The 27,996-nt window shown below is 44.7% G+C and overlaps 1 protein-coding gene across 1 annotated transcript in view; it reads right to left on the bottom strand.

Moving 5' to 3' along the window:
- Positions 1 to 27,996, bottom strand: part of LOC119967641 (CUB and sushi domain-containing protein 1-like) — a 2,889,858-nt gene that overhangs the window by 84,736 nt on the left and 2,777,126 nt on the right. The window contains exon 56 of the mRNA XM_038800434.1: positions 11,669 to 11,842. Coding sequence (XP_038656362.1) covers positions 11,669 to 11,842 — 174 coding nt within the window. The remainder of the gene's footprint in view (positions 1 to 11,668; positions 11,843 to 27,996) is intronic.

Below are 27,996 nucleotides of genomic sequence, written 5' to 3'. Positions count from 1 at the left end.
GCACTGCAGTGTCGGGCGAGATTTTTTTGTGCTCAAGTTTCTGACGTGGGACTTGAACACACAGCCTCCTGACTCAGAGCCAAAAAGTTCTCCCAAGCGAGCCATAACTAGTACTCTGAGATAATAGCCTGGTGACACTCAGTGCCAGGTTTAAACATAAACAATTGCCATTTGGGGAAAATGTCAAATGGCTAAAAGAGTCGGAGGAATTGTCCTGACAAAAAATAAATTGTAATGCAATGCTTTGAGATTTGACTGTCTGATATTATCACACAGCGCATTGCACCTAGACTGTAACTGAAGGGCAATCTGAAGGTGGTGATTTTCTAATTTGGCTCTATTAGCACAACTGCACAAATGATGATGCAAACAAATGCAGCTGACCCCAAGAGAATACAGAACTAGTCTTTCAGGAATTTGTGGGATTGGATCACGACAATCCTGGGAGCTGGCATTCTGTAAACTACAGAGGAAAATAACCAATTTGCATATTATCACACTGAAGGAGAGTCAATTATCTATTCAACAGTTAAAAATTAACTGTTCAACAGAAATTTACACGCAAGCTAAAATTTGGCAGAGTGTTGCACATATTGCACGTCCTGTGTATTGCACTGTAGATTTTGAGCTAGTAGTTAATATTCAAAACTATTTTTGCATGAGACTGATCAGTTCATAAGCACCAAAGAACAGGATACAGTAGTAATCGTGCTTTGACAAAGAGTCATCCAGACTCAAAACCTTGGCTCCGTTCTCTCTCCACAGATACTGTAGATTGTCCATCATTTTATGTTTTTGTTTCAGATTTCAACATCCACAGTGATTTGCTTTTAGGTCAGTAGCAATCAGTTGGATAGATATGAGTGGTTAAAGCGGAAAACCCCCCAAAATGGGCACACATGCCAGGGTGTGCGATTAACCCATGGCGTTCACTGTGTTGCAGGCAGCACATTAAATTGCTGCGTGGTCATATGATTGCTAAGTGCAACCAGTACTCTTCATTTGCTGCATAAATCAGCAGCGGGCGTGATGTCACTAATTTCTAGTGCTGCTTAAAGGCAGTCTGCCTCAAAGTTGCCTCTTAATGGAGGGTAATGCTGACTGCTGGAAGTAATGGCAGCTGTTTCAACTCGGATTCTGGCTGTGATACTTGTAGAGTAATGGCTGCATGTTCAAGAGACCATTGCCACGATTTTCAGATACTGCACGAGAGATTTTGGTACAAAACATGAGTACTGGTCTCCGCAAACGGAGACCAGATGTGATGGCCACACCAGATGTGATGGCCACACCAGGGGGGCACGGAGGCCACAGGAGCCCTTGGGTGGTCAGGGACATGGCAGGGAACTGCTCTGGCACTGCCATAGTGCCAGGGACAGTGCCTGGGTGCCAGATTGGCAGTCACAGGGTGACAGGCTGACACTGCCAAGAGTGGGGACCAGGGGGGGGCAATGCCCATGAACGAGGGGTAGTATAAACGGGGGTCAGGAAGGATACGGGGTCCTGAAAGAAGGTAGGGGGCAGAAAGGAAGGAGATCCTCAGCAGCCCCCTAGCAGGGTATGCTCACTTTGGGGGTGGGGGAGGGAGTGATGCCCCTATACCCATGACGAGGGAAGGGTGTGGGGCAGAGTAACCCTAATGCCTAGGTGGTGGGAGAGTTCATGCTACCTTTTAATGATAAGAGAAAGGTTGCTCCTCGGGGGCCGTGGTTTGGGAGTTTTGCCCATGTCTGTGGGGGGTTATTTTGTCCATGAGAGAGAAGTGTAGGGGGCCGTCAACCTCACCTTGAGATCAGGGCCCCCCTTCAAATTGGCGGCCTGATCTCTGAGGATCCGGTCTTGCTGGTTCCCCACCACAGGAAAAAATTCCACGGTGCAATCTAACCAAAATAAATTCAGAGTCCGTTCTGGGCGGGGATTAGCAGGGTCAATGCCCGGGGATGCCCAGACCCAGTCCCCAGCATAGGCAAAATGTCAGGCTGGTACCCTGACAATGCCCCTGCCAGCCTGGCAGTACCAGACATCTTGCAGTGCCAGGCTGGTACTGCCTGGGTGCCAGGATGGCAGTGCCCAGGTGCCACCAGAAGTGCCAACCTGTCCAAGGCCGACCAACCGATCTCCCAGATTGCCTGGGAGACCCCCCCCCCAAGTGCCGTTCCACCTGCTCCCCATCTGTGGGGACTAGTACTAATTGTCGCCCGGCTGGGCTCTCCTTGGTGAGGCCGGTAGATGTTGGTGTGGGGGGGGGGGTCTCCCAGGCATTGTGGGCCCCCCGGGTGGTCGGCCTCTGGACACCTTGGCACAACCAGCCTGGCACTCTGGAAGTGCCACCCTGGTTAACCTGGTGCCCAGGTGGAACTGCCAGGCTGGCATTTTTCCCATGCCCTGGGGGTGCTATTCTGTGTGTGGTGGGGTGCGGGGAGGTCCCGAGGACCGACGCATAGGTGAGTTGGGGCATGGGGGAGGGGTTCCAGGTGTCACGTCGTGGGAGAAGAGGTTGGGCGCCACTGAGCTCCTCAGTGCATAAAATGACACTGTGCGGCCTCAGTGGTGGAGGGATTGGGGGGGGGGGGGGGGGGGGCGGGGGGTTGTGGAGGCTTCCCCCGCCATAGCCCAAAATAGCAACAGAGTACGTTAATATAGCGGGACCATTCCCAGCACTATGAGCATCAAGAACAACCCTGCTAATTCTTCCCAGAACAGACTATTTTGGTGTGGGTGATTCAGTCTGGATCTCACCAAAAAGGCTGGCGCTAATCACCCTGCCAAACATGACCAAAATGAACAAATCACAGTTGAACATTACAAATGAACAGTATAAGAGTGGGGTTAAACTGTGATTATCTACAGTAACTGTGAACCAGGATATAATAGGGTGCACTATGATTTTATATATCAGTGAGTGGCTTCATAGAATGCATGAAATTTGCTGAAGTCCAGTGGAAGTCTACACTTAGGGTTATCCATCTGTTCGTCTTGAGTTAAATGCATGACTAAATAACCCGCACACGGTGTATCATTCCACTTGCATGATTAGCCTCAGTATCTCTAGTTTGTAGTCTTATCTACTGCCCAAATAATACACCTGCTACTCAACTACCAACAATATCAACAAATCAGTACTCAACTCTTCAATTCAAATTGTTTACCTCATTCTCACACATTTAGCACTGTTGCAAGCCTCATACCCACATATCACAGCTTATTCACCCTTAACAGACATATTACCCAAATATGTTACATTGGCATTCTTCCTGGTTTCTGATGGTGGAGAATAACAGGAGCACCAGGCAAGAACGAGAGGAAAACAAGCTTACCTACATGTGATACAGTGCTGGCCGTCATGGTAGGGGCATCGCTGAGGTCATGGTCACTGATCAGGCAGTAGGGATCGATAATGGATTACCTGCATACCTAACGCTCCTCCTCTCATCCCATTTCATCGCTCATGCTACAGTATCTTCTGACTCACAAGCTATAATTGATGTAAACATAAACCTCTGACTTCCTCCTCTCTTATTATAACCTCAACATTTTTAATTTCAGATACCAAGACACTGGAACCTTCCCAGTCAGAGCAGGAAGAGGATGATGACACTGATGATGAGACAATACCACTTCATCGTACACTCAAAGCCATGATCTCAGAGATTGGCACTGTGTGTACTTTAGAGCACTAGGGTCTGTAGACTCCTGCCAATCCACAGAGACTTTCCAGGGGAATCACAGGATAATGTGAAATGTGAGCCAGGTGCAGGAGAAAGCTGCAGCTGACACATGTATACTGCAGAGCCAGCTGGCTGTCGCAAGGTTGCAGAGGCTCTGCAGTGGGAAACAAGCATATCCATTTCACTGATATCTGTAAATAAGTACTGGTTTACTAACCAACATCATTAAGACTTCTTACATACAGTACTTTCATTATAACTATTATATAGCATCATTTGGATGGGAATTGGGAATCTATGCTTACTAATATCTCATTTGAAAAGGGCTCATTCAACCAAAAGAAAGTTTGAGAATCATTGCTTTGGAGGATAGGACAGTGAGGGCTTGAGGCAGGGTTTGGGTAAAGGATAGCACAGATGCCAGCTCGTTCTCTTGCAAAGTAGTCAGATAAAGACCTCAATGGCTCAGGCGACAGAGGAGGATGCACACATTCAAATGCCTGGTACACTGCAAAGTCTTCCTTCTCTTCCAGAAGCTTATACTGCTCTGAATGACCTCTTCATTCCTCCATGCCTCTCTTGCCTCTTAACATTGTGTTCAGCTATGTGAGGTTATGACAAGATGTTGGCTGGCATATGGAGCTTCAAAATAGCAGGCAGCGGTAGCTTGAAGTTAGCATTGGGTACTGATACCTGTTCCAATCTTGCTGCCCACCATCATTACGTGTACGTGCAGGCTGCAATTTCAAGATGGCGTCTGCAGGCATACTGTATAAATGCATTTTGGACTTCACGTTGAAACTTTAAGTGACTGATTTAATCCTCATGAAATCTAATGGAAAGTAACCAAGAAGTGGTTCATAAAGTGCAGTATGAGTGAATGGGATTTGATTGAGTACACTGTACCCTTGGACATTACAAATGAACAGGATAAGATTGGGGATGAACTGGGATTTTACACAATACCTGTGAACGGGATATGATAGGGTGCACTCTGATTTTATATAATGACAGTGAGCAGCTTCAGCGAATGAATAAAATTTGCTGAAGTCCAGTGCAAGTCTACATTTAGGATTATCCATCTGTTTGCCTCGAGTTAAATGTATAACTAAAAGACCCATTTGGAACTAACTGTGGGTGGTCATTTTGCATATGAGGTTTCCTAATATTGATTAAAACTGGATCATTGATTTGTTTGATTAATATAATAAAAACAATTGGTTTAACTTCCAATGTACTTATCAGTTTATCAGTATTGTTGCTAAATCGCACACTGGGCAAATTATCTTTATGCCAGATTTAACTGCATTTTCTGCTTCCCAATTATTGAATAGAAATTACTATTTCTAGTAATTACTATTTTGGCTGTTTAGCACAGGGCTAAATCGCTGGCTTTGAAAGCAGACCAAGCAGGCCAGCAGCACGGTTCGATTCCCGTAACAGCCTCCCCGGACAGGCACCGGAATGTGACGACTAGGGGCTTTTCACAGTAACTTCATTTGAAGCCTACTCGTGACAATAAGCGATTTTCATTTTCATTTCATTGATTATGTTTTCAAACAAATTTTTAATGTGTTCATATCAAGTTTCCTCTGTTACTTTTCATGAAGGCATTAAACCAATTGGTTTAATATACCCTTTATTAAAATAGTACGGAACAATTTGGTTTGTGTGGGCGAAGCATCCAAACAATAACACGGCTGACAGTAATTTGGCTTCTCATCTCTATATTATGAATCTGAATATTTTAAAATAATCTGATAAAATGCTTACTTATAAATACGTTGAGATGGTAGAAAAAACTAAATATCATTTTGATTCATTTTCATGCTAAATTGTCCAACCAACATCAACAATGCCAGAAAGTTGATTTGCTAATGTCTCAAAATATTAACTATTTATAAGGCACACTCATTTTAGTAATTCTCAGCAGCAGTATTTCCTAAAAGGTAAGAAATTAGAAAGTGTACATCTGCAAAGGAACCTGTGTCCATAAGTCATGGAAGGCTAACGTGCAGATGCAGCAAGTTATTTAGAAGGCGAATGAAATGTGAGCCTTTATCGCAAGAGGACTTGAATACAGGAGTAGTCAAGTCTTGCTTCAACTGTATAGAAGCTTGGGTAAACAGCACCTGTGTGCAGTTTTGGTCCCCTTACTTTAGAAAGGATATTATTGCCATAAAGGGACTGCAACAAAGGTTCTCCAGACTTGTTCTGGGGATGGCGGGACTGTCTTATAAAGAAGAATTGGGAAAACTAGGCCTGTGTTATCATGTAGCACAGTGTTTAGCACTGTTGCTTCACAGCACCAGGGACCCGGGTTCAATTCCCAGCTTGGGTCACTGTCTGTATGGAGTCTGCACGTTCTCCCCATGTCTGCGTGGATTTCCTCCGGGTGCTCCGATTTCCTCCCACAAGTCCCGAAAGTTGTGCTTGTTAGGTGAATTGGACATTCTGAATTCTCCCTCAGTGTACCCAAACAGGCGGCGGAGTGTGACGATTAGCAGATTTTCACAGTAGCTTCATTGCAGTGTTAATGTAAGCCTACTTGTGGCACTAATAAAGATTATTATTATTAGAGTTTCGAAGAATGAGAGATGATCTCATTGAAACCTACAAAATACGTTAAGGAATGGACAAGATAGATGCAGGTAAGATGTTTCCCTTGGTTTGGGAGTCTAGAATCAGGAGGCACAATCTTAAATAAGGGGGAAGCCACTTAGGACCAAGGTAAGGAGAAATTTCCTGACACAAGTGGTTGTGAATTTTTGGAATTCTCTATCCCAAAGGGCTGTGGAAGCTTAGCCATGGAGTGTATTTAAGGTAGCAATTGATAGATTTCTGATTAACAATAACGTAAAGGGTTATGAATCCTAAAGTTTAAAACATCCGGGGCGGGATTCTCCGACCCCCGCAGGGTCGGAGAATCGCCCGGGGCTGGCGTCAATCCCGGCCCCGCCGTGTCCCGAATTCTCCGCCACCCGAGATTCGGCGGGGGCGGAAATCGTGCCGCGCCGGTCGGCGGGCCCCCCGCGGCGATTCTCTGGCCCTAAGTCCCACCACTGCCAATCCTCTCCCGCCGGCGGGAATGAAAACACCTACCTGACTGGCGGGACTGGCGGCGCGGGTGGGCGCCGGGCTCCTGGGGAGGGGGGGGGCACGGGGCCATCTGACCCTGGGGAGTGCCCCCACGGTGGCCTGGCCCGCGATCGGGGCCCACCGATCAGCGGGCGGGCCTGTGACGTGGGGGCACTCTTTTTCTTCTGCCTTCACCATGGTCTTCACCATGATGGAGGCGTAAGAGACTCCCTCCCCAGCGCATGCGCCGGGATGACGTCAGCAGCCGCTGACGCTCCGGCGCATGCGCGGACTTACATCGGCCGGCGAAGTCCTTTCGGACCTGGCTGACGTGGCGCCAAAGGCCGTTCACGCCAGCCGGCGGAGCGGGGACCACTCCGGCGCGGGCCTTGCCCCTCAATGTGAGGGCTTGGCCCCAAAAGTTGCGGAGACTTCTGCACCTTTGGGGCGGCCCGACTCCGGAGTGGTTCACGCCACTCCAACACGCCGGGAACCCCAGCCCCGCCGGGTAGGGGAGAATCCTGGCCCCTAGCTGCAATACTTTATAGAATGTAATTTCTGGAATACATCTGATAGCATTACTGAAGCAAACGGTACAGCAGGCAAAAATGAGCCTCATCATCTCAACGTCTCATTTCTATCATTTTTATGTCTAACGTGCCGACTGTATGGCTGGTGAATTACATTTGTTAGTTCCTGCCGCTTAACATTCTGAAACTCATTCTGTCTCCAACAGCATCGCAATCAGGAACCATCATAAAATGTGAAGTTTCTCATGCCAATGCTCACTATGGCCAACTGTTGCTAATTTTCTGAGCAGCTGTCCAATCATTTGGAAACATAGCACCAGTTGTTCAGAACAGTGAGGAACCAAAGCACCTTGCCGGGTGATCAGTGAGGTGGCTTCCAAATTAAGACAGGCTCCTGAATCAATGGCGGGGTGCTTTATAAGTGCTTTCCTCGTAATTACGCCAGTCAACAAGGCACTAGGCTGACCAATAATTCCCACTGTTGCTACTTTTAAATTGTCAAGGAAGCAGGGATTCCAGCTTCTTATTAGCACTCATTAATTTGCATTAGTATCCGCATCGTTCAGTTGAAATCCCAAGTGGATATTGTCGACTGTGTTGCTTTTCAGCATTATAATTCCATTACTGTTTTACTTGCCCTCTTGTGCTGTATACGCTGCACAGAATTTAGATCGGATAAGTTATTATACTCAACAGAAGTGTTAGAAATTTTGGCTAAAGGTTGTTACAATTTGTCTGCAGGTACCTTTATTGATGATTTTTTAAAAAAAAATTGAATTTTATCCCTCCTGGTTCTAAAGGTGCTGATGTTTGCTGACGTGAGGTTGCGAGTTTGCTAATCATTCACTGGCACATTCAGCAAATTATTATTATTATTATTGTCACAAGTAGGCTCACATTAACACTGCAAAGAAGCCACTTTGAAAATTCCCTAGTCGCCATACTTCGGCGCCTGTTCGGGTACACTGAGGGCGAATTCAGAATGTCCAATTCACCTAACAAGCACGTCTTTCGGGACTTGTGGGGTGAAACCATAGCACCCGGAGGAAACCCACGCAGACACGGGGAGAGCATGCAGTCTCCGAACAGACAGTGACCCAAGCTGCGAATCGAACCTGGGACCCTGGCATTGTGAAGCAACAGGGTACTCATTGTACATAAGCCATCCTGACCCAACACTCTTGCAGCCACTCTTTAGCAAAAGCTTCCTGACAGTGATTTGCTTTGGGAGCCCCAACAGATAATGCGTCTTGCTAGTTTAGATGTACAAAATACCAATTTATTACTTTACTGTGGCTGACTGTTAACTGTCGGTGAAATAAAATTAAAATCTATACCCTGGTCTGTCAGGCCCAGTTCCACACTGGAACAGTTATTTTTGAACCAGTCAAGCCATCAATAGTATTTTTATAAGTTTAATCGTCACCATTAAAGAGTGATGTATGATCTATTGCCTGATACTCGTGCACATGGAAATATTTGTACGATTATTGACATCTCGCAATTGCCTCTTGTTGCTTTGGTTTATACTCTCGAGCTACTGGCAAGAAACAGCGTCCTGTCACAATTAGAGAATATAAACTGCTTCTGTTTGTCCTGTCAGTCAGTCAAATTTTAAATGCAGGAACTGAAATACTCTATTAAATAAATCATGCTTGTTTTCAGGTTGCCCCTACCCAGCAGCAGACAGCAGGGCAATTGACTCCAGGACACTAATATGCGTGCAACAATATTATCCTCTTGTCGCATTAAAGATAATGGTGCAATTCAATAATATATTTTAAGCAAAGTGCCATATTAATACAATTGTCAGTACTCATTTCAATTCAACATTTGCAAATATTATTTATATTTAAGTAAAGCGACAGCTCAGCATCATTTCCATGGGGGGCGGGGGGGGAGGGGGGGGGGGGGGGGGGAGACAACTTACAATATTGTAGACCCACATGGTGTTATCTAACCAACTCAAGCTATCTACTCCAATGCCTTGTCCTGTTGCTTTTTAACAGTTTATTGTTTTTTGAGTTTAATATGCTCTAGACAAGCGCCTACACTGGAGCTTTTGCTTATATTTTGTGCTTCACAAACCTAAAGAATATTTGGACTCTAACAAGATGAGTTCGCTGTTACCTGAAGTCAAAAACTACACTGTTCATTCATAATTCAACCTGAAGACGGCTAGCATTTTTCACCTATCACTCTTCCTTGCCAAACCATTTAAATATAAAGTCAGCATTTTGGCACATCATAAAAATGATCAGTAATAATTCAGGGCAGAACGAGAGACTAAAACTGCTCCTATATATAGCCAGAATTTATATTCATACATAAAACGTAATAAGGCTGCTTGTTCTTGGATGCCTTACAATGTCAAATGTAAAATAGAAAAGAATTGACAGAAATATGCTTGCAGAGGCTTACACTCCCCCTGACGTATGCAGCACTCCATGGAATTAATCAGTTTATCCTATTTACACAGAATCATAGAATTTTGACAGTGCAGAAAGAGGCCATTCGTCACATCAAGTCTGCACCAACCCTCACAAAGAGCAAACTACCTGGGCTCAATCCACCACCTCTTTACATGGCCCCATAATCTAACCTACACATCTTTGGCACTGAGGGGCAATTGATCATGGCCAATCCATCTAACCTGCACACTTCTGGACTGTGGGAAGACCCGGAGCACCCGGGACAACTTACAATCTCCACACAGACAGTCACCCGAGGCTGGAAATGAAGATTATTAAATTTATTCAATATACAGAATTGAGTATCAATTTCTTTTCACTTTACCAACTTGAGGCACACTAAGTTCTTTGACTGCACATACTTTTTAAATGTTTCTTTTCAGTGGTAGCGCAGCCTTATAAACCTTTGTGTTTTTGCTTCAAATGATGTCTCTCTGCCACCTTACGGTATTGATCTCCCATTGGATCATTCCTCCTGCTTCCTCTCCTATCCAATGTTGCATCCCTCATCCTCTCCCATTTGCCAACTCATGAATGTGGCTGTCCCCTCTTTTACTTCCGACTGGCAGGAAATATCAGCTCCCTTCCTCCTCTTCTTTTCATAATAAATATCCATGAAACAATAAGAAATGAATTTACTAGAATGGTTCCAAGGATGGAGGATTTTGGGTAGGTTGGAGAAGTTCAGAAAAGGTTCACTGGATGAATTCCTGGAATTAAGGGTTTATCTTATGGGGATACTGTGACCAGGTTGGGTCTATAACATTGGCATTCAGAAGATGATCTTAATGAAACATATAAGACCCTGATGAAATGAAATGAAAAAATGAAAATCGCTTATTGTCACGAGTAGGCTTCAATGAATTTACTGTGAAAAGCCCCTAGTCGCCACATTCCAGCGCCTGTCCGGGGAGGCTGGTGCGGGAATCGAACCGTGCTGCTGGCCTGCTTGGTCTGCTTTAAAAGCCTGCGATTTAGCCCAATGAGCTAAACCAGCCCCATGGGGCATGATAGGGTGAATACAGGGAGGAAATTTCCACTTGTGGGGAAGACTAGAGCTAGAGGACACAGTTTAAGAATAAGTGGTGTCCCTTTTAAGACGGAGATAAGGTTTTTTTTTTTATTCAGGAGGTCATTCGTTAGTCAGTGAAATTCTGTTGCCCAGTGAGTGGCACGGTGGCACAGTAGTTAGCACTGTTACCTCACAGCGCCAGAGACCCGGGTTCAATATTGACCTTAAGTGCTAGCGTGGAGTTTGGAAATTCTCTCTGTGCCTCCATAGGTTTCCTCTGGGTACTCCCTCCACAGTCCAAAGTTTAGGTGGTTTAGCTATTCTAAATTGCCCCAAAAGGATAGGTGGGGTTACTGGGTTCTGGGAAAAGTGGGGGGAGTGGGTCTAGGCAGGGTGCTCTTTCAGAAGATCGGTGTTGACTCGATGGTCCAAACAGCCTCCTTCTAGACTGTAGTGATTCGAGGATTCTATGAAAGCAGTGGAGATTGGATCATTACATTTATTCAAGGCAGAGTTAGATAGATATTTGACAGACAAGAAAGTCAACGGTTAAGGGGAGGACAGGAAAGTGGAGTTGAGACCACATCCAGATCAGCCATGATCTTATCAAATTACAGAGCATGCTCGAAGGACCAAATTGTCTACTCCTGCTCCTAAGCCCGATGTTTCGACATTGAAGCAAAGGAGACTGGGGGGGGGGGGGGGGGGGGGGGGGGGGGATTGATAGAGAATTGAAGAGTGTGACAGTTTTGGATAGGGTACACATGAAAAACTGTACCTACTAGCTGCTGGTACAAGGACCAAGTTTTAGAGATGCAGAGGTGAATGTGACACTGTCACTATCCAGTACTTTGAGACAAATGAATTTCTCCATTCTTTGTGTCATGAAACAATGTATATTCATTGTACCTGAGCAATGAGGGAGAGAACCACTCCAGTGACTGTCATCTTGACAAATACGAGTATTATTTCCAATCAAAGCTCGAGTCCCGACACAAGAGTAGTGAACAACTGAACCAAAGGTAAACTTGTCTCCAAATAGCTCACCATTTACAGGGATGCCTGGATGTCCGCATGAAATAGCTGAAAAACAAAATGAACTTGATCAGAGCTGAAGACACGGGATTTGCCATAAAACAAATAGAAGTGTCGTATTTAATGTTTTAATACATTTGTTTCAAACCCTTGCAGATATCTTCTCCAAAACAAGGAGTGACATCTACCATGTTTGAAAAGCAATATTAATGTACGCACCCAACCGTAGAGGTTCATTTTTAAGTCTTCAATTTTCATAAAGCTAAAGGCTATTTAAAATGCAATCAGTCCAATAAATAATGAAATATAAACCAATGTGCAAACGTCACTCCTTAATTATGGTGGATAACCAGTTTTAATTACAAAATGCCTCAGAGATATCACTGACTGTATTCATATGGGGCCAGTATTCAGAAAATGAAAAGCAAAATACTGCAAATGTTGATCATCTGAAACAAGAACGAATAATTGGAAATAAACAACAATGCAATCAAGTTTATAACTGAGAAAAGTTTGAGATTGACAAGCATATTATTAAGATCTGAAAATTGGACAACAGTAAGAAAGTGTCAGTGTAACAATTTCCAAATGATGGAATAAATGATCTCTGGCAAGTCATAAACAGAAGTGTTACAGGAACAAAAAAACACAAAAGAAACAAGTGATGTTTAATTGCCAGGTGTACAGACCTAAAAGCAAGTCAGAAACTGGGGGAATTGGAAGGCATAGAAAACCTAAACATCAGGTTTAAAACTCAAGCAGGTTTCAGAGGAAAATAAAGCGAAACACACAGGAGACCCACCGACTCGGAAAGGAAACAGGAAGTAATGTTTTAGTGTTTTTTACGCTCCGCAGCTATGTTGATACTCAGGATGGTGAGAGCAGCCATGGGAATATCGGAATTAGGAGGAGAAGTAGGCAATTCAGCCCTTCGAGTTTACTGCAGCATTCAATCAGACCATGCTTATCTCTTCCTGGTCTCAAACCCACCTGCCTGTCTTTAACCCATTTTTTAAAATCAGAAATATATCTATCTCCCTCTTGAAACCATTTAATGATTCAGACTCCACTGCACTATGGGGGAGTGAGTTCCATAAATTCATCACCTCTCTGCGAGAAGTAGTTCCTCCTCATCTCAGTTTTAAATCTACCGCCTCACAAACTACCTTTGCGACCTCTCGTTCTAGATTGTCCCGCAAGGAGGAATATTTGGTCTTCGTTTACTTTATCAATCCCTATTAGTATTTTATATACCTCAATCAGATCCCATCTCATTCTTCTAAACTCCAGCGAATATGAGCCCAAACTATTCAATCTCTCCTCATATGTCAACACTTTTCATCCCCAGAATCAATCTGGTGAACCTCCTCTGAACTGGCTCCAATGCCACCACATCCTTCCTCAAAAAAGGAGACCAAAACAGGCCATGACAGGCAACATTGTCCGATTCGCTGAATCTGCTCAACAAATTTAAACTGACCTTAGTTGCTCATATATTATCTGGAGCTATTTTAACTGAGTTAAATGTGTACAGTAGTATTAAAATAATTATAGATAATGTGCAAATACTTGATGACTGACATCATCACATTAAATTACAAATAGAAAATTGTGATATTGAGGGGAGAGGGAACTCCACCTTGAAACTATATTATGTGACAAAAGTGCACAAATGCTTAACACTTTAGGAATTTTCTCTCATTTATTTCAGCAGAAGTGATTTCTGTCTTGAAATAAATTCCAAGGTTGGTTAGTGTTCAGGATTTTGAAATTGATTAAGACAAATTGTTGACAGTGGTGATGGATTAAATTACTAGCGAATGCAAATCAATAATGAGAAAGTTAGGTGCACAAACTTTATTCAGAAGGAAGAACTTGCTCACCCAGAAGTTTTGCAATAACTCACAGTCATCTTACAGCACTGACACCAGCCTCTTGCCGGGAAGCTGCCATTAGGCAAGGGCCACTTGTGGAGCCTGCAGGTTGACTGGAAAAGTTCAGCTAGCATTTAATCCACAGCCTTATTTGCTTTTTAAGCACCTTAGCTAGCCCCCCCCCCCCCCCCCCCCCCCACTGCTTGTGGCAAATAACTTCATCACTCCTGAATTAGCATTCCCAAAACTGGCTTGTAGGCTAGATGGCGCTGATAAACTAGCATGCCGGCTTGTGCCATGAAATTATGCACCCGTGCACCTTTGTTCCATCCCCATGTTGGGTTGAATATGCAACCCAAAGACTTGAATGGTGAAATGTACAAATTCAGGATTAAATGCATGCGTAATAATTCTGAAATTAGATTACTTCAGAATATCAGTCCATAACTTAACACGTCAAATTTATAAGGTTGGATTTTACGACCCAGGCCCCCACAACCCCACTGCCGGTATGTTTTTGGTGGGGGGACACGTAAAATATAATGTGCCTTCCTGCCCAACCCCATAATTCGGTCCCCATAAAAAGGTATGATGCTGACACCAAAATTGGGAGCCCCGCCTGCCATTTGTACAAAGATAATTAAGGGGAAATTCAATCAGTTACCAATCCAGTGGACCCAAATATTATACGGCCAGGTGGGTGTAAGAAGGCCATTTTTAAAACAACTGTGTGGAAAGGGTTGGAAAAGAAGGGGGGAACTTCATTTGGGAGGCTTCACAGTGTGATTTGGAGGTACCTCCACCACCCACCTTTGTTCCTACCCACCTTTCCTCCAAAACCTTTCCTCTCCACCTCGCTCCACAGCTCTTTAACCTCTCCTTGTCCAAAACCGCAGACTTATCTGGGTCAGGCCACCATGGATGTCTGCATTCTGGCGACTACCTGCAGTCCCAGCAGTGCCCATTACTCAATTCTAGAGCTCCTGGGATTGTGAGAGTGGCTGGCCAATCAGATTGGTCAGCAGTGCGAGAGTGGGACGTCCTCCCACCGTGGGGCATAAGTCCAACTCTCTGCTCATGTAGCCCACCTGCGGTGCATTATCACAGCGGGGCAGTATTTACCCAAATCACTCAGCTAAACAAAACTTTGCAACAGGGAGCAATATGACCACCCCACCCTGTGGAATTCAGCCCATAAGTTTAAATATAGCCTGTACTTCAGGAAATATGGGCCTGCCTTTATCTTCAATGTAAATCTGAGAACAAATTAATTAATTGATTGATGAATTAATTAATTTTCCAGATCAGAGGAGTTGTTCAGCAGTAATTATGACTTAGTATTCCATTAAAAAACCAGTTACACCTCATTAGCAAGACAAAACATTTTCACTTTAACAACAATATTATAGGATAAAAAGGTAAAGTTCTCATCAGTTCAATGATTTCTAATTAATTTGGCCTGTGAAGAATTCAACAGCAGATCTTGTGGAGGGGCAGGGAATGATTTAGAGCAACTTCTGCAGTTCCATGTTGGTTTCACTGCGCATGTGGTGCATGTATGGAATTTCTGACAATGTCACAGTTATAATAACATGCGGACACAGATAATTGTGCTATCATCACAAACACAAAATCCAAGACGAAAAGTAAAGTTACCATCGTCCCAAATGACCAAAGGTTGCTTTCCCCTGTGAGGGTGAGAGCTGACTGATTTCACCTGAGGATCACCAGACCTCAAGTAAGGTTAAGAATAATCTCATAAATAACCTCAGCTGGTATGGGAATTGAACCCGTGCAGTTGGCATCACTCTGCATCACAAACCAGCTGGCAGCCAACTGAGCTAAAGATTTATGTGGTACAGCAATTGGATTTGTACCAGGACAGGACCCACGATACTGAAATGTTGCATCCAAGTTCTGATGGTTCAGTAGAATGGGAGTTAACAATTCAACAATTATTTTGTGATTGTGTAAAGTGAGCATTATGGAAATAACATAAAATTATTAATTAGCATTTTTGTTGAATTATTACGAATAACCATGCTTCCATTTAATCTTTAAATTCCTATTGAACTGTATGCATTATAAGCAAATTCTGTTTATGGAATGATACACAGAGTGGAGCTCTTCCAAACCCCATTAATCTTATCCCCTAGCTTCCTAAAGAAAGTGACCTTTGCTGAAATGTAATCCCCATTTTTCATAATTTTTCCATGTTGCAATCATTCATGTCTGAATGTCGACAAAATAAATTTAAACATATCATTTTTGGTGTCTTTAATTTTACAACCAGCGAGAAACTCATGTCTTGACTGACCAAAGCCTACCCACCATCTACAGGGCACAAGTCAGGAGTGCGATGGAATTCTCTTCACTTGCCTGGATGAGTGCAGCTCCAAAGAAGCTCAACACCATCCAAGACAAAGCAGTCCGCTTCATCAGCATCCCATCCATCACCTTCAACAACCCTTGCCTCCATCGCTGAGGCATGATAGCAGCAGTCTCTACCATCTACACAGATACATTGCAGCAACTTGCCAAGACTCCTTCAACAAACCCATGAATTCCACCACTAAGAAAAACAAGGGCAGCAGAAACATGTAAAGCCACCACCTGAAGTTCCCCTCCAAATCACGCACCATCCTGAATTGGAACTATATCACCATCTCTTCATTGTCACTGGGTCAAAACCCTGGAACTCCGTCAAAATAGCACTACAATTGTATCTGCAGTGGATCAAAAAGGTGGCTCACCACCATCTTCTTTGGAGCACTAAGGGATGGGCAGTAAATGCTGGCTTAGCCAGCGATGCCCATATCCCATCAATGAATGAGTTAGAAATGGATAGATGGTGGCATAATGGTTTTGTTGCTGGACCACAGACCCAGCGTCATGCTCTGGGGCCGGGGTTTGAATCCTGCCATGGCAGATGTTGGAATTAGAATTTTTAAAAAAATCTAGAGTACCCAATTTTTTTTTCCAATTAAGGGGCAATTTTAGCGTGGCCAATTCACCTATCCTGTACATCTTTGGGTTGTGGGGGTGAGACCCACGCAGACAGTGACCCAGGACTGGGATCAAACCTGGGACCTCAGTGCTGTGAGGCAGCAGTGCTAACCATTGCACCACCATGCCACCTCAGTGGAATTTGATTTGAATAAATATCTGCGATTAAAAATTCTGGAACCATTGTTGATTGTCATAAAAACACATTTAGTTCATTTTTAAAAAAAATTTAGAGTACCCAATTCATTTTTCCAATTAAGGGGCAATTTAGTGTGTTCAATCCACCTACCTTGCACATCTTTGGGTTGTGGGGGCGAAACCCACGCAAACACGGGGAGAATGTGCAAACTCCACACGACAGTGAACCAGAGCCGGGATCGAACATGGGACCTCGGTGCCGTGAGACTGCAGTGCTACCACAGCGCCACCGAAAACCCATTTAGTTCATTAATGTCCTTTAGGGAAGGAAACCTTTATCTGGTCTGGCCTACACATGACTCCCGATCCAGATGATGTGGTTGACTCTGAAATACCCTCAGGGATAGGCACACATGAAAGAATTTTTAAAAGATGGGCAATGGGCGCAAAGCACAAATTCTGCCCAGTGACCTCTCAAAATTACTGTCATAATCCTATTGCGGCTGTTGGAAGATTTCTTTCACTTCTCCTTCTGAATGTGCCAATACTTGCATCACAGATGTGCCAGGAAATATCCATCTCAAATTGGAAAGAGCTTGACCATCTGCCATTGAAATTCAATGGCATTTTCTTCACCAAATCCTCCATCATAAATACTCTGGGGGTCGCCATTAACCAGAAGCTCAACTGCACCAGCCACATAAAAGACATTAGAGAAGGTCAGAGACTGGGTATCCTGTGGTGAGTAGCCACTTCCTGACTCCCCAAAGAACCTACAGCATTAACAAGGCAGAAGACAGGAGTGCAAAGGAATATATTCCACTTGCCTGAATGGGAACAACACTCAAAAAGGTTGATTGCAACAAAGACAAAGCAGTACACATTGCTATGTTGCATTTTATTGAATGGCTAAATGCTATAAGTACTGGAACACAAGAGAAGTAATATTCTCCAGCCATTCACATCAGTGGGATTCTCTGGTCCCACCAGCAGTGAACCCGCTCCCGTGGGTTTTCAGGCGGCATGGGGTAGCTTCAATGGGAATTCCCATCAACAGTGGTGGCAGAGAATCTTGCCACCAGTGAACGGCGCACCGCCTCCCGTCACCAGGAAACATGCAGCTGGGAGGCTGGAGAATCCAGTCCAATGGCGACAGTGTTCTTTGGGTTGGAGAGGACAGGGAATTGACTGCATTGCTAGCAATTTTATCCAAAAGGTATATCGTAAATTTTCTGACAGGATGTTAATGATTTCACTGGTAATTTTGGAAAATTCAGGCCAGTACTTCAATTATATACTGTTCTAGAGAAGATACCTATGTCAGACCACCATTTGCAGTTGAACTGGGCATTACTGATTTGCCCCCGTTACAGCACTGCATGTTGATGATAGATACAAAACAGACTTTCACAGTTAGCTATTCAACGCCAAGAATGAAGCCAATCCTTATGTCCATAATCTTTTAAAAATGCAAAAAGTCAAAGTCTACATAAGTCTGAACAAAAATGAGAAAGGCACATTTTACTGTATGAGCAACTGATGGCTGAATTACTCTTGGACAGCATCTCCCGGGTATAAGTAACTAGCTGGGAATTAAATCTCTCAGTGTGATTAGTGCTGTGCTTCATAGTCAAATATGATTTAACTTTAGAAAGATAGGTACCAAACATACAATAAACTGGGAAGCATAAATGTAATGACTTTCTGCTGAGAGAAAATAAGTGAGAAATAAATTAATATTGTAATTGAAATTTTATATTGTTAGTTTGCCAAGGCGGGTGGAAATTGAATGTCTGCCACAACAATGAAAATGGCAAAGGTTGAATTGAAGTCTTTGCCTTCTTTAAGTTACATTTGGCAAGATAGCTATTGCTTTTTATATTAGAATTTCAGTGAGGGCAAATGGATTTGCTCCTCAAAATGTGCTGCGAGAATTTAAATTTACTGAATTATCCGTGTCTTTGCTTACAACGTTCTGTTAAGATTTAATGTTTTCTGACAATCAACTCTGAAAATCTTCTCCAAACCTGCTTCTTACTGTTTTTAAAAAAATATTGCTTGTTTCAACGTGCGCAGTTTGAAGGCTGGCCCTCTAGACTCTCAAGAATATTGAAAGTCAGAGAGACTAGGTGTACAGATCCACAGGTCACTGAAAGGGGCAACACAGGTGGAGAAGGTAGTCAAGGAGGCATACGGCAAGCTTGCCTTCATTGACTGGGGCATTGGGTATAAGAATTGGCAAGTCATGTTGCAGCTGTATAGAACCTTAGTTAGGCCACACTTGGAGTATAGTGTTCAATTCTGGTCGCCACGCTACCAGAAGGATGTGGAGGCATTAGAGAGGGTGCAGAAGAGATTTACCAGGATGTTGCCTGGTATGGAGGGCATTAGCTATGAGGAGCGATTGAATAAACTCGGTTTGTTCTCACTGGAACGATGGAGGTTGAGGGGCGACCTGATAGAGGTCTGCAAAATTATGAGGGGCATAGACAGAGTGGATAGTCAGAGGCTTTTCCCCAGGGTAGAGGGGTCAATTACTAGGGGGCATAGGTTTAAGGTGCGAGGGGCAAGGTTTAGAGTAGATGTATGAGGCAAGTTTTTTTACACGGAGGGTAGTGGGTGCCTGGAACTCGCTTCCGAAGGAGGTGGTGGAAGCAGGGACAATAGAGACATATAAGGGGCATCTTGACAAATACATGAATAGGATGGGAATAGAGGGATACGGACCCAGGAAGTGTAGAAGATTTTAGTTTGGTCGGGCAGCATAGTCAGCACGGGGTTGGAGGGCCGAAGGGCCTGTTCCTGTGCTGTACTTTTCTTTGTTCTTTGTTCTTTGTTTCCCCCAGTTTTCTTTTATTTTCATTCAACAGGTGCGATATTGGTAAAGCTCGGAGGATGGTGCACTGAGAGCTGCCATGGACTGCCCAAACGTACTTACCCCTAGGATTCCCAATGCCACTATTAGGAGATACTGCAGCCACCACGTTTGACACAGCCAAAATATGGAAATGAGTACAGAGGACAGTCTTTGAGTGTCAACGTGGTTGAGTTGATAGCACTCTCACCTCGGAGTCACAAGGTGCTAAAATTCCACACCAGGGCTTAACTGAGCACAAAATAAAAATCTAAGGTGACACTAAAGTGCTGTACTGTCAAATGTGTGTGTCGCGTAGACATGTTAAAATGAGGCCCCATTTTATCTCGCATTTTGATTTTAAAGATCCCATGGCATTATTTTGAAGAAGAGTAGAATTATTCCCAGTGTCCTGGCCAATTTCTCAGTCAACATCGTAAAAACAGATTATCTGGTCATTAACACACTGCTGTTAGTGGTAATTGAGTGCAAATCCGTTGCTACATTTATGACAACTGTGACTGCATTGCAAAAATACGTTAATGGCTCTGAAGTGCTTTGAGACAGCCAGTAGCTGCGAAAAGAGTTAAGTAAACACAGGTCTTTCTTTTAACCTGTCCTTCGTCTAATGTATTGTATTTTCGTGCAAAAATGCTCAGAGCCGTCAACTAGCCTAGATGTACTGCTAGACACAAATTCAAATCTCATTAACTTCAGATGAAATAGACATAATCAATTACATTTGTCAAATGCTTCTTTTCACTTACATTTTTGTAATATTATTCAGGTTACCTGACTATGCCAGTGTATAACTTTGGTCTGTGGGAGCAGCAAACCGAGATTGTGGGTAGCTGGGAGCAGACATCTATGCTCCGCATGGAGAATGGAATTGTACTGTGCTGTTTGTTCTTTGCTTGCGTGGTGTAAATTAGAAGAGTCTGGTTGGAAGTACCCACAGCCACACCATCAACCTCTGGTTATTAAACATGAACAGGAGAGCACATTGTGGAACAACAAACATTCCAGTTTTGTTTCATTCTCCAGGAATATTCTGAACAACTTTCCCAGTCGCGTTTCTCACATGGAGAGAGAGAAGACGGAACAGGGAAAACAGATGGGCTGACAAACAGCTTAGGCAGGCAGATACCAATCCGCCAGGAATGCCATAATAAAAACAGAAAATGCTGGAAAAGCACAGCTCAGGTCAGGCGGTATACGTGGAGAGAGAAACAGACTTAATGACTGGGATACGGTGTGACAGGGCTTGCCACAGCAGACACGGAGGAACATTCAAACTTCCATTCACTTTTGGAGGGACCAGAACATCCTACTGGTAGGAGGGGCCAGAAAATTCCAACCAATGTTTCAGGTCAACAACCTTTCGTCTGACCTGGAACGTTAATTCCATTTCACTCACCACATGCGCAGCCTGAACTGCTGAGTATATCCAGAATTTGCTGTTATTTTTCAGATATTTAGCATCTGCAGAATTTTGCTTTTTGCGAGGAATTCCTATTGGAAACAAGTTAACCTTTGCCGCTTGATAAATGCCTCTTCCTGACTAGGCAAGACTGAAACATTGATGATTATGTTCAACTATTTGAAACTCTGGGTTAAATTTTCAACAAAAATGGCAAAGTGTCAGGTTTTAACTACAAACTGGTGGTCAAGATCTTCCCACATAGAAGATAGAACATAGAACAGTGCAGCACAGTACAGGCCCTTCAGCCCACGATGTTGTGCCGACCACTTATCCTAATCTAAGATCAACCTAACCTACACCCCTTCAATATACTGCTGTCCATGTGCCTGTCTAAGAGTCGCTTAAATGTCCCTAATGACTCTGACTCCATCACCTCTGCTGGCAGTGCATTCCACATACCCACCACTCTATGTGTAAAGAACCTACCTCTGACATCTCCCCTGTACCTTCCTCCAATCACCTTAAAATTATGTCCCCTCGTGACAGCCATTTCCACCCTGGGGAAAAGTCTCTGGCTATCCACTCTATCCATGCCTCTCATCACCTTGTACACCTCTATCAAGTCACCTCTCTGCCTTCGGCGCTCCAGTGAGGAAAGCCCTCGCTCCTTCAACCTTTCTTCATAAGACATGCCCTCCAGTCCAGGCAGCATCCTGGTAAATCCCCTCTGTACCCTCTCCAAAGCATCCATATTCTTCCTATAATGAGGCGACCAGAACTGGACACCATATTTCAAGTGTGGTCTAACTAGAGTTTTATAAAGCTGCAACAAAACCTCGCGGCTCTTAAACTCAATCCCCCTGTTAATGAAAGCCATCACACCATACGCCTTCTTAACAACCCTATCAACCTGGGTGGCAACTTTGAGGGATCTATGTACGGGACCCCAGGATCCCTCTGTTCCTCCACACTTCCAAAAATCCTGCCTGTAACCCTGTATTCAGCATTCAAATTCGACCTTCCAAAATGAATCACTTCACATATATCAAGGTTGAACTCCATCTACCAGCTCTCAGTGCAGCTCTGCATCCTATCAATGCCCTGTTGTAACCTGCAACAACTCTCAACACTGTCTGCAACTCCACCAACCTTCTTTTCATTGGCAAACTTACTAACCCACCCTTCCACTTCCTCATCCAAGTCTTTATAAAAACCACAAAGAGCAGAGGTCCCATAACAGATCTAAGCGGGAGACCACTGGTCACTGACCTCCAGGCGGAATACTTTCCATCCACTACCACTCGCTGTCTTCATTCGGCAAGCCAATTCTGTATCCAGACAGCCAAATTTCCCTGTGTCCCATGCCCCCTAACTTTCTGAATAAGCCTACCATGGGGAACCTTATCAAATGCCTTACTGAAATCCATATACACCACATCCACTGCCCGACCTTCATCAATGTGTCTCATCACATCCTCAAAGAATTCAATGAGGCTTGTGAGGCATGAACTGCCCCTCACAAAGCCATGCTGACTATCTTTAATCAAACTATGTTTTTCTAAATAATCATAAATCCTATCTCTCAGAATCCTTTCCAATATTTTGCTCACTACAGACATAAGACTGATGGGTCTGTAATTCCCAGAGATTTCCTTATTCCCTCTCTTGAATAGGGGAACAACATTCGTCTCCCTCCAATCATCCGGTACTACTCCAGTGGAGAGTTAGGACGCAAAGATCATCGGCAATGGCGCAGCAATCTCCTCGCTCGCTTCCCGTAGTAACCTTGGGTATATCTCATCAGGCCCAGGGGACTTATCTATCCTGATGCTTTTCAAAATTTCCAGCACATTCTCCTTCTTAATATCAACCTGTTCGAGTCTATTAACCTGGTTCACACTGTTCTCAAGGGTAACAAGGTCCCTCTCTCTCGTGAATACTGAAGCAAAGTATTCATTTAGGGCCTCCCCATCTCTTCAGACTCCAGGCACAAGTTCCATCCACTATTCCTGATTGGCCCTACTCTCAATCTGATCATCCTCTTATTTCTCACGTAAATGTAGAACGCCTTGGGGTTTCCCCCAATCCTTCCTGCCAGGGCTTTTTCATGCCCTCTTCTCGCTCTCCTCAGTCCATTTTTGAGTTCCTTCCTGGCTACCTTGTAATCCTTTAGAGCCAAGTCAGATCCTTGCTTCCTCAACATTATGTAAGGTTCCTTCTTCCTCTTGACTGGAAGCTCCACTTCTCTCGTCAGCCAAGACTCCTTCACCTTACCATTCCTTCCTCATCTCAGTGGGACAAAACAATTCAGCATTCGCAGCAAGTGCTCCTTAAACAATCCCCACATTACTGTTGTGCATTTCCCCAAGAACAACTTTTCCTACTTTATGCTCCTCAGCTCCTGTCTAATAGCAGTATAATTTCCCCTCCCCCAATTAAATACCTTTCCATACTGTGTGTTCCTATCTCTCTCCATGACTATGGTAAAGGTCAAGGAGTTGTGGTCACTGTCACCGAAATGCTCTCCCACCGAGACATCTGACACCTGGCCTGGTTCGTTGCCGTGCACCAAGTCCAATATGGCCTCCCCCCCAGTCGGCCTATCTACATATTGAATCAGGAATCCTTCCTGTACACACCTGAGAAAAGCTGCTCCATCCAAACCATTTGCACTAAGGAGGTTCCAGTCAATATTAGGGAAGTTGAAGTCACCCATGACAACAACTCTGTTACTTCTGCACTTTTCCAAGATCTGCCGCCCATCTGTTCCTCTATCTCTCTGCTGCTATTGGGGGGTCTATAGAAAACTCCCAATAAAGTGACGGCTCCTTTCTTGTTTTTGACTTCCACCCATACTGACTCAGTGGACAAACCCTCCTGAACTCCCTCCTTTTCTCCAGCTGTGGTGCACTACCTGATTAACAGTGCCACTCCCCTTCCTCTTTTACCTCCCTCCCTATTCTTCTGAAAACATCAAAACCCCGTAACATCTAACAACCATTTCTGCCCCTGTGAAATCCATGTCTCCGTAATGGCCACAACATTGTAGTTCCAAGTACTGATCCATGCTCTAAGTTCATCTCCCTTATTCCTGACACTCCTTGCATTGAAACAGACAAACTTTAACCCATTCCACTGAGTGCAACTTTACCCTATCAACTATCTATCCTTCCTTGCAGACTTGCTGCATATTATTTCTGCCTGTTCAACAGCTACACTATCCCCTGATCCATCTGATCCAGCTCTGATTCCCATACCCCTGCCAAACCCTCACGAAGAACTCTAGCAAACCTCCGACCCAGGATATTGGTGCCCCTCTAGTTTAGGTGCAATCCGTCCTTCATGTACAGGTCCCACGTTCCCCAGAAGATATCCCAATGATCCACAAATCTGAAGCCGTCCCTCCTGTACCAGCCCTGTAGCCACGTGTTCAGCTGCACTCACCCTCTGTTCCTTGCCTCACTTGCACGTAGCACCGGTAGCAACCCTGAGATCACTACTCTGCTTGTCCTGCTCTTTAGCTTCCAACCTAACTCCCTAAAATCACTTTTTAGATCCTCATCCCTTTTCTTAGCTATGTCGTTAGTGCCTATGTGCACCACGACTTCTGGTTTCTCCCCCTCTCCCTTAAGAATCCTGTCGACTTGATCCGAGACATCCCTGGCTCTGGCACCCGGGAGGCAAAATACCTTCCGGGAATCTCACTCGTGACCACAGAATCTCCTATCTATCCCCCTAACCATTGAGTATCTATCACTATTGCTTTTCCATTCTCCCCCCTTTCCTTCTGCGCCAGACACAGTGTGAGAGACCTGGCCGCTAGGGCCTTCCCCGGTAGATAATCCCACACCCATACCCCCCCACCCCCTCTCCCCCCAACAGCATCCAAAATGGTATACTTGTTTTGAAGGGGAACAGCCACGAGGGATCCCTGCACTGTCTGCCCGTTTGTTTTCTTCACCCTGACTGTAACCCTGCTACTATTGTCCTGTACCTTGGGTGTGGCTACCTCCCTGTAACTCTTCTCTATTACCCCCTCTGCCTCCTGGATGATCCGATGTTCATTCAGCTCCAGCTCCAGTTCCCTAACACGGTCTCTGAGGAGCTGGAGTTGGGTGCACTTCCCGCAGGTATAGTCACCGGTGGTATCCCTCACAACCCACATCCTACAGGAGGAGCATGCAACTGCCCTAGCCTCCATCCCCTCTTACCTTACAGAATATAGCTGCACTGTGGACCAACTGGAACTCCGCACTCTGATTCTGCTCCCAGTCTGCTGCAGTCTCTGTAAACTTCCGGCTCCCTTCACGCTCTTTGAGGAAATGTAGGAAATGAAATGAAAGGAGCTGCTTACTCCCGCCTCACCTAACTCCCTCAGTCACCGAACTCTCACTATAGCACTCGAATGCACCCATGTTCAGCACTCAGTGCAAAAAATCTTTTAAGAAGAGGGCGTGTTATGTGCCATTATTGTTAGAAGCATGGTCTACATACTCCGACAAGCCCGGTTCGAGTGTCCCAATCTCAAATCTAGGTTAAAGACAGGTTGGCACTGCTGGGGGCTATGGTGGGGTGCCAGAAGGGCAGTGCCCTGCCACGTCCCTGACCACCTGGGGGCTACAATGGCCTCTAAACCTCTAAACCCCAGCGTGGTCATCACATCTGGGGCTTGATTCTCCGTGCCCCGACGCCGAAATCACAGCGGAGCAGGGGCGGAGAATCCAGTTTGACACCATAATCGGGCCTGGCGCCAGTTTGCCGATTCTCTGGGCACCGAAAATCGGCGTCACCGAGGGGTCCTTTGCCCCCGACTGGCCGAGATCACGACGGCGTGGAAGTAACCCGCTATTGCCGATTGTGTGCTCACATGGCGGCTGCGGACTCAGTCCGCGGCCGCCCTGGTCTGGGGCGTGCCGATCGGAGACCGGGGATGGGCCTTATAGGCGGCCGAGGAATTAATGTGCGGAGTTTGAGAGTCGGGCACGCGGCCGATTGGGGGATCTCTTTCTTGAGTTTGGCTCCACGGTCCAAGTACGCCATGGAGCACGACGCGGCCGCTGGAGGCCGCCGCCCTGCGCATGCGCGGCCTCTGTCCCGGATGTGCGGGAGCCCGTATCTGCAGCAAAAGCTGAGAGGTTCACTCCGGGTCCCTGGTTCCCCCTGCAGGGCTATGATTTCGTTTCACTTTTGTGAAGGATTTTCAAAAGTAAAACTCCACTGTTTTGATGCCGGCGTGGGGGACATTGTCCCAATAATGGAGAATCCGAGACCCTGATCTCCAAAAAGAGCCCATTATGTCACGCCAATGGCTGGGGACATCTGACGTTCCCGGAAGATTCGGCATTAAGCCGACTTTGAATATTTAAATGTATTTAAATTAAGGGCGTGAACCCAGTTACATTACAATGGGGCGCAGGGAGGATCTCACTCTGATATCTCCCTGTCGCATATCCCGTTATGCGAGTTTCCGGCCATAACAGGATTTGCACCTGTGCCGAATGGGGGTGGAAAATTACCCCCTCAGTCTTTGCGTTATTATCACTGACGTGGCAGCCATATTTCTAAAGTTGAGAAAAAGTAGAGGATGACACAAGAGCCAAGGGTATTAAACGTGAAAAACATTAATAAGAAACTAATGCAACTCAATTTAAAATAATTTCTTCCAGTGAAAGGTATCAAGTAGAAGAGGACAAAGTGGGGAAACACAAAAAAAGTAGTGCAAACAGAAATTATTGTAACTAAAATATCATGCGTTAAGTATTTATTTTAAACCTCTGACAGGGCTGGACAGATTGGGTGCAGCAATATTTCTCCTGGCCGGAAGAGGAAGTGGGGGAGGAGGGTAAGTGGGGGATGGGGGTGGTCTGGAACAAAGCATCATGGTCTCAGAGTATGGGGTAGGGTATTTAGGACTGAGATGAAAGGGCAGCACATGGCGTTGAGGACCCGGATTCGAATCCCGGCCCTGGGTCACAGTCCGTGCAGAGTTTGCACATTCTCCCCGTGCCTGCGTGGGTTTCACCCCCACAACCCAAAGATGTGCAGGTTAGGTGGATAGGTGACGCTAAAAATAAAAATGAGGTACTCTAAATTTATTTTTTGAAAAAGGACTGAGATGATTTCTTCACTCAGAGGGTTGTGAACCTATGCAATTCTCTACCACAGAAGGTTGTGGAGGTCAAGTCATTGTATGTATTTAAGAAAGAAACAGATAGATTTCTAGATACCAAAGGCATCAAGGGGTGCAGAGAGAGCAGGAGTATCGTGTTGAATTAGAGGATCAGCAATTATCACACTGAATGGAGGAGCAGGCTCAATGGCTTAACCCTGCTCTTATTTTCCACATCTCTAAGTTTCTAAGGAATAGTTCCTCACAATACTTAAATAGTTAAGTATTGGTTTAATATTGGTTTAATATTTATGACTGTTGTTACTGTCAGCATTTTGAAATTTAAGATTGGGATAGTTTGGAAGATAACCTTTTTTAGATCCATTAGATCCAAGGACCAAAGAAAAATGATGCCCACACAAACAACATCTCCAATTCTTACAGATTAGCTCAAAAACATTACAGATCACAAATGTCAGCGCAGCACAGAAATTGGTCATTCAGCCCAGTTAGTCCACGATGGCATTTAAGCTACTTGTGGTCCTTCTCCCACCTTTCCTCATCTGACTCTATTGGCATAATTCCTTAATCCCTTATGTGCCCCTCCAGTTTACCCTTTAAATGCATCAATACTACGCGCTCAAGTTCCACAATTTCACCACTCTCGGAGTAAAGTCCATTTTTTCTTGAGTCCCTATTCTGCTCTTTGGTTTATTTTTCCACAGAAATATAATGTTTTCATAAAATTTGTGAAGGCACATTGTAATGTAAAATTTGAACTGTTAAGTAAAGTGGAAA

Source organism: Scyliorhinus canicula, chromosome 6, assembly GCF_902713615.1.
Source record: "Scyliorhinus canicula chromosome 6, sScyCan1.1, whole genome shotgun sequence".
In the NCBI taxonomy this organism is placed as follows: domain Eukaryota; kingdom Metazoa; phylum Chordata; class Chondrichthyes; order Carcharhiniformes; family Scyliorhinidae; genus Scyliorhinus; species Scyliorhinus canicula.
The sequence above is the reverse complement of the archived record's forward strand: the minus strand, read 5'-3'. Positions and strand labels throughout refer to the sequence as shown.